This window comes from Orcinus orca, chromosome 10, assembly GCF_937001465.1.
Source record: "Orcinus orca chromosome 10, mOrcOrc1.1, whole genome shotgun sequence".
Lineage (NCBI taxonomy): Eukaryota > Metazoa > Chordata > Mammalia > Artiodactyla > Delphinidae > Orcinus > Orcinus orca.
Genome location: NC_064568.1, coordinates 51,339,688 through 51,353,879, shown reverse-complemented (window position 1 = coordinate 51,353,879; position 14,192 = coordinate 51,339,688). Strand labels below are relative to the sequence as shown.

The window sequence follows — 14,192 nt, the reverse complement described above, 5'->3', positions numbered from 1 at the left end:
CGTGTGCAGCAACAAAGACCCAACACAGCCAAAAATAAATAAATAAATTTATAAAAAAAAAAAACAAAAAAACAGTCGTAGCCAGAGGTTCATGAGGAGGATAAAAGGGATTAACAGGTGAAGCACAGGTGATTTTTAGGGTGGTAAACTATTCTATATGATACTATAATGGTGGATATATTGTCAGATCCATAGAATAGTACAATACAAAGAGTGAACCTTATCATAAACTGTGGATTTTAGTTAATAACAGTGTGTCAGTCTTAATTTATTAATTGTAACAAATGTGCCACACTAATGCAGGATGTTAATAATAGGGGAAACTGTGTGTGTGTGTTATGTGTTTCTCAAAATGGCAGTAATATATGGGAACTCTATGTACTATCTGCTCTTATATTTAATATGTTTTTAAAAGGGGAAATAAGCAAATGTTAAAGAGATGTTGTTAAAACCATGCATGTGCAAAGCTGAGGTATTTTATAGTGTGTAACAAAGTAACTTTAGAAAATTTAAAAGGCAGGAGGAAAGCCCTATAGTAAACATTGTAATCAATGATTAGAGTGACAGCTTTTTCTGAGATGGGAAAGAGAAAAAGATGTCTTTCATTACAATTATTGGTACTAGAGAAGATCACAGCCACTTCAGTAAGGCAAGAAAAAGAATAAAAAGTATAATTATTGGAAAGGAAGGAAGAAAATTGTCATTATTCTCAAATGTATTGATTTTGTTTGTAGAAAATCACTAGAATATATAAATGAATTTGGAAATGTTGCTGTATGCAAGACATAGTATATGAAAGTTAAGTATATATACTAGCAACAATTAGTAAATGACATTTTAAAAATTCCATTTTAATAGTAACATCATCAAATAACCAGCGGGGAAAAATCTAAAAATGAACAAAACATCTATGTGGAAAACTACAAAAATTACTGTGAGAAATTAAAGAAGTCCTAAATAAATAATGGAGTATATCATGTTTCTGGGTTGGAAGACTTAATATTGTCAAGATCCCAATTCTCCCCAAAGTTTCTATAAATTCAACATAATTCCAATAAAATTTTATAAAGTTTTCTTGTGTAAATTGATATGCTGATCCTAAAACATAAGTGGAAATTAAAAAAAAAAAAAAGAGTAGCCAAGAATAACCAAGGTAATTTTGATGAATAAAAACAAAGTTGGGGACTTCCCTGGTGGTCCAACGCAGGAGGCCCAGGTTTGATCCCTGGCCAAGGAACTAGATCCCATACGCATGCTGCAACTAAGAAGTCCACATGCCACAACTAAGAAGTCTGCATGCCGCAACTAAACATGCTGCAGTGAAGATCCCACGAGTGGCAACTAAGACCCAGGGCAGCCTAAATAAGTAAGTAAGTAAATAAATAAATAAATATTTTTAACAAAAGAAAAACAAAGTTGAGCTTAACGTTACCAGACATCAAGAGCTTGAAGCTTCATGATAAAAACAGGGTCTCATTGGCACAGAGGCAGACAGACCAGTGAAGCAGAATACAAAGTCCAGCAGTACGGGCTTCCCTGGTGGCGGAGTGGTTGAGAGTCCGCCTGCCAATGCAGGGGACATGGGTTCGTGCCCTGGTCCAGGAAGATCCCACATGCCGCGGAGTGGCTGGGCCCGTGAGCCATGGCCACTGAGCCTGCGCGTCCGGAGCCTGTGCTCCGCAACGGGAGAGGCCACAGCAGTGAGAGGCCCGCGTAACACACACACAAAAAAAAAAAAAAAAAAAAAAATCCATTCCTATATACTCCTGTGTGTATTTATTTATAACCAAGTTGCGATTTTAGTGCTTTTCTAATGAAGGGTGAAGTTAACACATTTGAGGTAGGAAGCAATTTCCAGGAAAAAAATAAAAAGTTTTGGAAGGGCCAGAACCTGATTTCTGACTACTCTTATTCCTTTAGCTATCTCTGTTTCTATTACCAATGTTCCAGGCTCTGTCATTCAGGGTGTTTATTTTATTCATTGGAACATGATTTGGGAATTTGGCTTAATTTGGCAGTTTGGAGTCTTATCATGCCTATTTTAAAATGTATTTATTTATTTGGTTGTGCTCTGTCTTAGTTGTGGCAGGTGGGCTCCTTAGTTGTGGTATGTGAACTCTTAGTTGCGGCATGCATGTGGGATCTGGTTCCCTGACCAGGGATCAGACCTGGGCCCCCTGCATTGGGAGCGCAGAGTCTTAACCACTGGACCACCAGGGAAGTCCCTTATCATGCCTGTTTAACTTGTGCACATTCAAGTATCTGTGTATGTGTGTTGGGGGGATAATGTAAATAATGAAGGCAATCTACTTTTTCATTCAGTAATCATAATGTTGGGTAGTAAGCATGAGATGAGAAATGCAAACTTGTGTTCCAGCTATTGATTCTCACTTGTGTCCGAATGTGTGAGCATCTTGTTTGAGTTAGTGTGATTTTAGTGTTTAAAGAGACATGTTTTGGGAATTCCCTGGAGGTCCAGTGGTTAAGACTCCATGCTTTCACTGCTGAGGGCTTGGGTTCGATCCCTGATCAGGGAACTAAGATCCCACAAGCCACACAGCTTGGCCATAAAGAAAGAAAGAAAGAAAGAAAGAGAAAGAAAGAGAGGAAGAAGGAAAGAAACATATTTTCCATACAGCATGCTCACTCAACACAGACTGCTTCATCTGCTGTGCAGTTGAAGAAATAGATTCTAGTCTAATCCTGAGGGAACAACAGCTGTGTTAAACTTTCTAGGGCACTTTGTGTAGGGTCATGGGCTTGGGCTCTCAAGCCAGACTACCTGGGTTCAAATTCTGGCTCCGCTCTTCCTATCTGTGTGGCCTTGGCAGGTCCCAGTGTTCCTATCTGTAAAATGGAGATCGTAATAGCACCTCATGGCATTGTTGTGACAATTAAAGAGTGACAGCTAGCACATGTAAGTGCATAATCAGTGTTAACTATGATTATCAGTATTGTTATTATTACTGAGAGGTGATAGAGTATGTTGGTCTCTAAGATGGTACATTCTTGAGGGATTTTCAAGGGAAACTTAGTTAACTCCTTTCTACCTTCAGCTTGTACTTTAGAACCCAATGCCAGTGTGTGATATGATTCTGCTGTACCATACTCATTTCTCTATCTGGTCCTTGTCTTTTCGTGAGCTGACGATCAGTTGTGGCTCATTGTGGAATGTTTGTATGGCACAGAACACAGACATTTGTGGTGGTGGGGCAAGATGTATTACCACAGAAGCAATGTAGATGTGCAGACACCCTGAAATATGTTTAATATATGTAAGTACACATTTCCAGCCATCGGCATTTTCCTATGTACAAAGTTCCATTGAGTCTTTTAAGATCAGTGCAGCTGTTATGCTTCTGTCCTTTGCTTTTCTCTAGAAAATGATTGGAGCCTATATTGTAGAACAGTATCTACGCTGTCACTGGCCCCGTGGTGCTGCCTGTGGGTGCTTTATTGTAGGGTGCAGTGCTCTGGTGTTTTATGGATCTACTATCTTCTCCAAGCCCATGGATTTTCCATGCACTGCTGATTGTTACCTTTGGAGAATTTTGGAGAACTTTTTAGGTGGCTGTTTGCCATTTCACCTTCCACACACACAGGCACAGACCCTCATATTTACCTTCCGGTACTCTGGGGATTGAGACCCTATTGTTTGTCCCTGACCTCGTCCCCATCTACTCTTTGTCTCTCAGGAAAGCTGCTCTTTGTTTTCAGCTGTGACTGCGGAGCGCTGAGGCACACACAGCTATTTGCCACTGTGCTATCATCAGCAGCTCATCTCCACTGCCAGAATGTCAGAACCTCCCTCTGACCCTGCCATGCTGACAGCTACTGCTTCCACTGGGGGACTGCTGGTGTCAACTAAGCTTTTGTTTGCTTCTCTCTGCTTTTCTTTTTCCCCATCTTTCCCATCTTCTGTAACTTCTTGGCTTTTGCTCAGGAAATGAGCTCCATCTTTCTGCCCTGTGAGCAGATAGATAAAAAGTGAGTGGGTTTTATTGTTGAGCTTTTCTTGGCCGTGTTATTTGAGGCTCAGGCACCTGAGCCTGTTTCATGCGTCTACCACCAAAAGTGGGGTTTGCATAGGAATTAGAATGATTTAGCCCTCACTAGGCTCAATGCCTGGGAGGTGAGAGATTGGTCTTTTTTTGTCTTTTTTTTAAAGTTGTCTCCTACAGCTCACTGATTGATGTTATGTTCATCTATTTATTTATTTATTTGGTTGCACGGGGTCTTAGTTGCGGCCAGCAGGCTCCTTAGTTGTGGCAGTTGGGCTCCTTAGTTGCGGCTCACCAGCTCCTTAGTTGTAGCATGTGAACTCTTAGTTGTGGCATGCATGTGGGATCTAGTTCCCTGACCAGGGATTGAACCCAGGCCCCCTGCATTGGGAGCTCAGAGTCTTAAGCACTGTGCCAGCAGGGAAGTCCCGAGAGATTGGTCTTTGAATAGAACAGGTTATGATCTACTGTTCCATGTCCATGACTTAGAACAAGGGAAATAAAAGTTTAATGAATTCTGGGTTAAGGGGACTTGTGTAGTGTGTCTAAAACAGCTTTGGAATGTGCAAACATTTAATATGTCATAGTAGTGATGAACAATTATAGTGCACTTGTGTATTACGAATTGAGGAATCTTGAAAAAGTTATGAATATCCAAATGGCTCATTAGATTTTATCTTTCAAGTTATAAATATTCTAAAATGTTAACACCATCTTATTTTTGTGCTTTTTTCCCCCTTTCTTCCTAGAATATTTTCCTTCTTGGATATAGTAACTTTGTGCCGATGTGCACAGATTTCCAAGGTAGAGTATTAACCAAATTTGTAATCAAGAAATACAAGTTTTATTAGAATGAGGATAAGTTCAAGTTAAAAATTAAAATGTCATCTTTTATATGTAACATAACACAATGTTACCATAATTCCACATTTGATTATCAGCTTAATGTCTATCATGAATAAACATTTGGAAATAATAAAGGTTGAATCAAGACTTTCCTTAACAGTCGCAATAAATATATCTTTTTCACCCTAATCTCTCCCAACCTCCCAGGCTTGGAATATCTTAGCCCTGGATGGAAGCAACTGGCAAAGAATAGACCTTTTTAACTTTCAAACAGATGTAGAGGTAAGTTAACCTTGTTTTAGACAAAAGACTTTTTTAAAAGATAAGTAAACTGCTCACTCTTTCCTGCCTTTTTATTTTGCTGCATTTAGATTTAATATGAAGGTGCCAAGGTGGAATAGAGAGGAAAAAAACCTGGAAGATATTTGCATACTTCAAGACCAAAATTCTGTTTGCATTTTACTTTTTACTTTTATCAGTAACAGACGTTTACTTTTCCCCCTTGATCATGTTTATAATCTAAGTTTTACCACTCAGCTTTTCAAAGCCTCACACCTGTATCATTAACACCTGGTTCAATGCTTATCTTAGGAGACTCTTGACAAATATTTATTGATCTGAAAACTCCATTGAGAATTCTAATTCAGCATCAGGAATGGAGAAATGGCAGAAGCAGGGACTCGGGAATGAGGCTGGAATTATGAGATATAACTCCAGCTCAGCCACTTAAGACATTTACTCTCTTAGTGCCTCAGTTATATTATTTATAAAATGAAGAAGTGAAATAATCCTTAGAGCCTTTATAATTCCAGGATTCTGGTATATTTATCTGGAAATATGTAAATATCCTCATTTAAGAGTGGTAAACCAGGTCAAATGAGAAAAGTTTATTTTAAAACAACTTTAATATTAAATACCAATTTATAACCAAAAAGAAACGGAAGTAATAAAGAGCATTGTACATAGTAATTGTTGGGAGTGCTGTTTTAAGGGTCTGGGGATGTTGAAGTTCATTATCTACCCAATGTTAGTAAAACCTTATTGATTTCTAGTTTAGCCAACTCAGTTACAATTGTATTTTTTTTTTTTGCGGTACGCGGGTCTCTCACTGCTGTGGCCTCTCCCATTGCGGAGCACAGGCTCCGGACGCGCAGGCTCAGCGGCCATGGCTCACGGGCCCAGCTGCTCCGCGGCATGTGGGATCTTCCCGGACCGGGGCACAAACCCGTGTCCCCTGCATCGGCAGGCAGACTCTCAACCACTGCGCCACCAGGGAAGCCCTGGAATTGTATTTTAATTCAGTTACTCACATAGCATGTTTATCACTTGTTTTTATTGAAGTAAATTCTTTGTATCTTTTTTAATGGATAAGGAAATGAATGTGTTTAACAGTGAGATGGGCCCAAACAATTTCCTGTGACTCACTTAAGCTGGTGTTACCTACAAGAACTGATGGCCAGTGGTGGAGGCCTATCACCTCCTTCTCTAGGTTACTTGCTGCTTGCCAGGCTCTGGTCCCATCTCAAACCAGTGGAGCAGAATCCCCTACAGGAGGTGGGGCTGAGCACAGTATTTCCCACTGCTCAGGTTGCTGTGCTCTGAGCTTGGAAGCTGTCAGGGGCCTCAGGGCTTCTCATGCTCCCTGGAAAGATAAGCTGTAGCTCCTGGCTTGGACTCTGGTCCCTGAATCAGGAATTCTTTAATGCTCTTTCCAGATTTCGCGATTGCAACAGTGCCCTACCCAAACATGCTGACATGTAATTCCCCTTCAAACTGATAATCTGTAGTTCATGGTTCATTGTGTTACTTAGTGATGTTGAGGAGAACATTAAACTCCAAAAATTGTAGTCATTTCTTCTGGCCAAAGAGTCATTGTTTTAAAAAAATTTTGTAAAAAAATTTTTTTCTGTGGTTTTTTAATTGTCTCCTCAGTTTTCTTTGATGATTTTTCCAAACTACAACTTTCTGGAATGCACATAAAAAACTTTTAAATTCAGATATTAAAAAATACTATTTCAGGACTTTCCTGGTGGTCCAGTGGTTAAGACTCCATGCGGGTTTGATCCCTGGTCAGGGAGCTAAGATCCTGCAAGCCGTGCAGTGCAGTGCGGTCAAAAAAAAAAAATTCTATTTTAAGTAAATGTCATTACCTTGTGCATTATTTGATTTCACAATTTTAGCTGACTGCTGACTACAGCTATATAAACACATTGCAGAAGTACTTGAGTACTTCTACCAACGACAGACCAGTTTATGGTTTACCAGTTACGTAGAGAACTACATGTGAAAAATATAGTCTAATACTATTTAGTTACCCCTTTGGGCTACCACTTTGAGTCCAGGTTGATTCTGAACCAAGTGTGGGGCCTCCCATAGACACTAACAGGACCCTCTGGATGCTTATACTGGGAAGCATCCCATGGATAAACTCATGGTCTCAAATTCATTTCTTTGGGACGAAAGTGGTGATTTATGGATCTGTTGAGAGAATAGAAAAGGTGCCAAGGATCAGGACTAAGAGTATTTACTGTGTGCCAGGCACTCTTCTGAGCACTTTTTGTATATTAATTAATTTAATCTTCTCAAAAACACCATGTTGAAGAAACTGAGGCACAAAAAGTTTGAGTAACTTACCTGAGGTCCCTCACCTAGTAAGAAGAGAGAGTAGGTACCTTGAACAGTGGGTTTCATGACTTGAATTTCAAAGAAAAGGCAGAATAGCACATGCAGGTGACTAATGTGCATTGGGCCTCTCCTTGAGCATCACTCTCTCCTAAGTAAACATCAGGTTTCCCTGATGTTTAGGCATTTTCCATGCCTTTAAAAGTTGAACATTTTGTTGTTAGTCTTCATGGTCATTAAAGATTCTGTGAGGCCAAAAATGAGAAATAACCAAGTAGTATGTTATCTAAAACTCATAAGTCCAAGGGTCTCTCCATTAGGCCTTATTTTTCTGTAAAGCCCTTCTTTCTAAAATGCATACCTACAACATACTATCTAATAGATGTTACACAGTGTCATTTGCATTTGAAAAGGATTTACTCATTTTTTTCTCTTAGTTGGAAACAGTGGAACAGAAAATTCTGAATGTAATTTTTTTATTCCAGTACAAAAACTTTTACTCCAAAAAAGGAAGAATAGGAAGTTTGTATAAACGTGACTAACATGGAATGGAGAAGATAGATGGTGTGCTCTATTTGTAGACATTGGTGTGGAGTTGTTTTTGCTGTTTTATTTAGTACTTAAATATTTATCTTGGATTTCCAAGTCATAATGTTTTTCCTCCCACTGACAGAAATTTATTTTACAGGTGTCTGGAGTGTTGGTTCAAAAACTAATATTAATTTTTTATTTTGGTACGCGGGCCTCTCACTGTTGTGGCCTCTCCCGTTGTGGAGCACAGGCTCCGGACACGCAGGCTCAGCGGCCATGGCTCACAGGCCCAGCCGCTCCGCGGCATGTGGGATCTTCCCGGACCGGGGCACGAACCCGTGTCCCCTGCATCGGCAGGCGGACTCTCAACCACTGCGCCACCAGGGAAGCCCCAAAAACTAATTATTAACTTAGATAAGACTCAAGAAAGCATAGATAAAGTCACCAGCAATATCAGAGTTTGGATTTTCAACTGAATTAAGTTATTAGCCAGATATAATATGTGTGAGCCCTGCTTCTGTGATACTGTGGTTTGATGTGTCCTAGTGAATTCTTAGTGCTTAGAGTTCAGTGTCAAGATTGCTGTTTTATAAAGTGAGGATAATAAGTATTAAAAATGAAACAAAATGGTCTTTTCAATGTTTTCTCCCTTGTGGAGGTGGTAATTGTGCAGAACATACAGCTTTTAGAGTCAGTGAAACCTGTTATAAACCCCAGTTCTACTACTCACTAAAGTGTAACCTTGGCAATTTAACCATTTAATTTCTTTATTTGAAAAATGAAGATAATGGATCCAATCTGTATTAGTCAGGATTCTCCAGAAAAACAGAACCAATAAGATACGTGTGTACTATTTACAATAACCAGGACATGGAAGCAACCTAAGTGTCCATCGACAGATGAATGGATAAAGATGTGGCACATACATACAATGGAATATTACTCAGCCATAAAAAGAAACGAAACTGAGTTATTTGTAGTGAGGTGGATGGACCTAAAGACTGTCATACAAAGTGAAGTAAGTCAGAAAGAGAAAAACAAATACCGTATTCACACACATATGTATGGAATCTAAAAAAAAAAAAGGTTCTGAAGAACCTAGGGGCAGGACAAGAATAAAGACACAGATGTAGAGAATGGACTTGAGGACACAGGGAGGGGGAAGGGTAACCTGGGACAAAGTGAGAGAGTGGCATTGACATATATACACTACCAAATGTAAAATAGATAGCTAGTGGGAAGCAGCCGAACAGCACAGGGAGATCAGCTCAGTGCTTTGTGTCCACCTAGAGGGGTGGGATAGGGAGGGTAGGAGGGAGACGCAAGAGGGAGGGGATATGGGGATATATATATATATATATACGTATAGCTGATTCACTTTGTTATGCAGCAGAAACTAATACAACATTGTAAAGCAATTATACTCCAATAAAGATGTTAAAAAAAGTGTATATTAACATAGACATAGAGATTTATTATAAGGAATTGGGTCATGTGATTATGGAGGCTGAGAAGTCCCAAGATCTGCAGTCAGCAAGCTGGAGGCCCCGGAGAGCTGATATGTAGCTCCAGTCTGAGTCAGAAGGCCTGTGAACCAGCAGAGCCAGTGGTGTAAATTTCAGTCTGAAAGTTGGCAGGTTCAAGATCCAAGAGGAGTTGATGTTTCAGTCCAAGTCCACGGCCAGAAAAGACCAATGTCAGCAGTCAGGCAGGAGTTCTCTCTTAATCAGCCTTTTTTGTTCTATTCATGTCTTCAGTTGATTGGATGAGGCCCACCCACACTAGGGAGGGCAATCTGCTTTACTCAGTTTACTGATTCAAGTGCTAATCTCATCCAGAAACCCTTACAGACACAGCCGCAATAATGTTTGGCCAAATGTCTGGGCACCCTGTGTCGCAGTCAAGCTGACACATAAAATTAATCATAAGTTCACCCTTTGTCAACTTGGCACCCATAGGCATGTCCTTTAACCATACTTAATTTCCAAATAAAGACGATAACAAAGATCATAATTCCACCTAATATGATACAGCTATCCAGCGTACAACCCGAAAGACACTCAGGCTTTCCTCAGAAGAGGAGGTAAAGTCCTAGAGTCAATTTCACTCTTCTTGATATTCTATGCCTTAAATACTTTGATGTAGAATTGACAGTACTTAAATACTTACGATATAAAGTCAGTACATGTTGTGTCACATGATAAGGGGATAAGAGAGGGAAAAAAATACATATTTGTACCACACACACATGCATTCATAATAAAATAGGGAGAAAATACTTATGACAATTATAGTCCTAATTTATGTAACTGGTCTTGTGGTCAGAGTTGGTATTTATAACTACCTTCTGCTTCCCATTCTGTATTCTCTTTGTCTTCAGCAAGCACCTCAGCTGGTCGTGGTTCCTTACCTGGTAGAGTGACCCAAACCATCATTCCTGAAGCCATGAGTAGTCTCCTTGGATTGGCTTTTAGTTTTCCATTGACTTTAATCAGAGGGCATATTAATACTAAGAGATATCCTAAGGGATTTCCTGTATTCCATACATAGACTCTTCCTTACTTCAGTGTGGAGCAGTAGTCCATGTGGTTGTTGTGAATATTAAATGAGCCATAGCAGGTACAAGAAAGTGTTAAAATCATGCCTGAAAAAGTAGAAGTGCTTAATCAGTGTTCATTTTCTTTTTTCCTCCCCTAATGTATCTGCCAGTACCAGCCAAAGTTCCCATTTTTAAAGCAAATGTGTTTAAATAGGGGATTGCTAAGAAGAATGAGGAGTAGATTTTATGATACATCTTCAAATTTTTAGAGTGGTAATGTTTAGCTTACATAGAATTTCTTTTTTTGAGCAACATTGTTTTAGATCTCTGTGTTCCCAGCACAGCAGTGTTCCCAAAAAGCTTGACCTCAGAAAGCCTTGTAATTGATGGAGTAGCCATGAGCCCTGGCTAGGGAAGGCCTAACTCCAGAGTCAAGGCTTTCAAAAAATAGTGTGTGATTTAAAAAAAATACTTAATGTTTTCATTGAAAACATTTTTTCGGTGCTTGTAGCCCCTTTATACACTAGGAGCAGAAGTGGGATGTTGGAGGAATGTTCCAAAATACCTTCTATTACACCTGGAAATACATATTCAGTTCCTAAATTTCAGGTTATTTTGCTGTTAGATAAGCAGCATGAAACAAGATTTTTTCCAACTTTCTCCACTGAAGGGTCGAGTGGTGGAAAACATCTCAAAGCGATGCGGTGGATTCCTGAGGAAGCTCAGCTTGCGAGGTTGCATTGGCGTTGGAGATTCCTCCTTGAAGTAAGTCAGTCCACCGTGACTCACTCTGTCGTGGCAGCTTGTAGCTGACATTTTCATGAGCAAAAATAAACCAAGCATATTATTTGCTTTTCTTCTGTTAAAATCTTTCTATGGTAATTTGCATAGAGTAGTGAGAATATCATGATTTTGGAGCCAACAGGCCTGACCTAGAAAGCGAGCTCCAGTGTTGTCAGGGATGTGACCTTGGGACAAACACTTTGTTGTCAGTTCTGTCTTTTGCAAAGAGAAGGCAGTTATAGCTCTTTCATGAGAATGTCCTGGGTATCACATGAAATAACACATGTGTAGTACCTGGCACATAATCATATTATGATATTAGTTCACCTGTCTTCCTTTCTTCACTTTCCCATCTTCCTAGGTTCCTTCTCATAATTGTGGCTACCTTCTTGTATAAATTATACTAATTAACAAAATAATTCTTTCAAAAAATTCCTTAGCATAGCCTGGGATTTTGCTTAACCATCATGGGTTGTGATTATCACATTCATTTAATAATAGTTTATAATAGTTGGATATACCCTATGCAACCAAATGCTTGCCCACCTCTTACTGGATAGCCATTATTGGAAATGTTATCACTCCACTGTTAAGGACATGTGCTTTGAGCTTTTCTGGAGACAGGACATAATTAATACCTTTATGTCTTTATCCTTGTGGGCTCTTGTATTGCTTGAGGTTGGCTAAATTAGGACACGCACTGCCCCTAGAATCTTGGAGCGGACTACCTCTTGGAGACTTAAGCATATGACAGTATAATCAGTTCCAGACCTCCAGTAAGAATGTGCAGTGTACAGTAATTTCAGACAGTAGAATTTGTAATTGAAACATCTGCACCATTGCTAAGAAAATCAATTCATAATATCAATATCTTTTAAGGATCAAAACATTCCCTCTGTTATGCAACACAGGGTTTGTTTTTTTTAATCAATTCAGGTCATCAGAATTTTCTGATACTTCAAAAGCTTTGTAAACCAGTGGAATAGATTGATTCTGCTTTAACAGGAAGCTTAAATGTACCGAATAGGTCCTAAGACGACTTGTAATAGAGAACATAAATCTAATAGTGGTTCCATTAAAGAAACTAAAATAAGTGTGAAGATATGGATTGTCAGTGAGGAATATCAAAGAAACACATTCTCATCTTGGCACTTGGAATAGAGCCAAGATGAGGAAAAAACTATCCTATAAAGTGAAACTATATCAAAACTATGCTGTAAAGCTAAGACTGTTATTGGTTTACCATAAATTTTAGAGCAGAAATCTATGTTAATATCTATATAAATTTTTAATACGTGAGGCCAGATTACTGTGAGAAATAATGATAAGCATAATCACAGAATCATGATTCAGAGAGCCCCGGCAAGCAGGGGCTACTCTTCATTGCAGTGCACGGGCTTCTCATTGTAGTGGCTTCTCTTGTTGTGGAGCACGGGCTCTAGGAGCGTGCGCTTCAGTAGTTGTGGCTCGCAGGCTCAGTAGTTGTGGTGCATAGGCTTAGTTGCTCTGCGGCATGTGGGATCCGTGTCCCCTGCATTGGCAAGCAGATTCTTAACCACTGCGCCACCAGGGAAGCCCTCAGTGCCTTTTAAAAAAAATTTTTATTGGCGTATATTTAGTTTAAATATAGTGTTAGTTTCAGGTGTACAGCAGAGTGATTGAGTTATACATGTATTCATTCTTTTTCAGATTCTTTACCCATACAGGTTATTACAGAATAATGAATAGAGTTCCCTGTGCTATATAGTAGGTCCTTGTTGGTTATCTATTTTATATATAGTAGTGTGTGTACGTTAATCCCAAGCTTCTAATTTATCCCTCCTCTCCACATTTCCCCTTTGGTAACCATAACTTTGTTTTTGAAATCTGTGAGTCTGTTTCTGTTTTGTAAATAAGTTCATGTACCATTTTTTTTTGTTAGATTCCACATATGAGTGATACCATGTGATACTTGTCTTTGTCTGTCTTACTTCACTTAGTATGATAATCTCTAGCTCCATCCATGTTGCTGCAAATGGCTTATTTCATTCATTTTTAAGGCTGAGTAATATTTCATTGTATATATGTACCACATCTTCTTTATCCATTCCTCTGTCGATGGACATTTAGGTTGCTTCCGTGTCTTGGCTATTGTAAATAGTGCTGCCATGAACATTGGGGTCCATGTATCTTTTCTAATTATGGTTTTCTCCAGATATATGCCCAGGAGTGGGATTACTGGGTCATATGGTAGCTCTATATTTAGTTTTTTAAGGAACCTCTATACTGTTCTTCATAGTGGTTGTACCAATTTACATTCCCACCAACAGTGTAGGAGGGTTCCCTTTTCTCCATACCCTCTCCAGCATTCCTTATTTGTAGACTTTTTTATTATGGCCATTCTGACCACTGTGAGGTGATACCTCGTTGAGGTTTTGATTTGCATTTCTCTGATAATTAGTGATGTGAGCATCTTTCCATGTGGTTTTTGGCCATGTATATGTTTTCTTTGGAGAAATGTCTATTTAAGTCTTATGCGAATTTTTTGATTGTAATGTTTGTTTGTTTTTTGTTTTGTTTTGGGTTTTTTTTGTGGTACGCAGGCCTCTCACTGTTGTGGCCTCTCCCGTTGTGGAGCAACAGGCTCCGGACGCGCAGGCTCAGCGGCCTTGGCTCATGGGCACAGCCGCTCCGTGGCATGTGGGATCTTCCCGGATCAGGGCACAAACCCATGTCCCCTGCATCAGCAGGCGGACTCTCAACCACTGCGCCACCAGGGAAGCCCTGTTTTTTTTTTTTTAATATTGAATTATATGAGCTGTTTGTATATTTTGGAAATTAATCCCTTGTTGGTCACATCGTTTGCGAATTTTCACCCATTCCATAGGTGG

At 39.4% G+C, this 14,192-nt stretch overlaps 1 protein-coding gene across 3 annotated transcripts in view; it reads left to right on the top strand.

The window, feature by feature from the left end:
• The window catches only part of FBXL2 (F-box and leucine rich repeat protein 2), an 87,118-nt gene that overhangs the window by 33,219 nt on the left and 39,707 nt on the right, over positions 1 to 14,192 (top strand). For 2 of the 3 annotated variants that reach the window (XR_004476765.2, XM_004279700.3), the window contains exons 3-5: positions 4,751 to 4,805; positions 5,055 to 5,129; positions 11,210 to 11,304. Coding sequence is in view for 1 of the 3 variants with exons in the window: in XM_004279700.3 (XP_004279748.1) it covers positions 4,751 to 4,805; positions 5,055 to 5,129; positions 11,210 to 11,304 (225 nt within the window). In the remaining 2 variants the exon portion in view is untranslated. Of the gene's footprint in view, positions 1 to 4,750; positions 4,806 to 5,054; positions 5,130 to 11,209; positions 11,305 to 14,192 lie in introns of those variants that run through there. The other variant, XM_033405492.2, reaches the window with a different exon arrangement.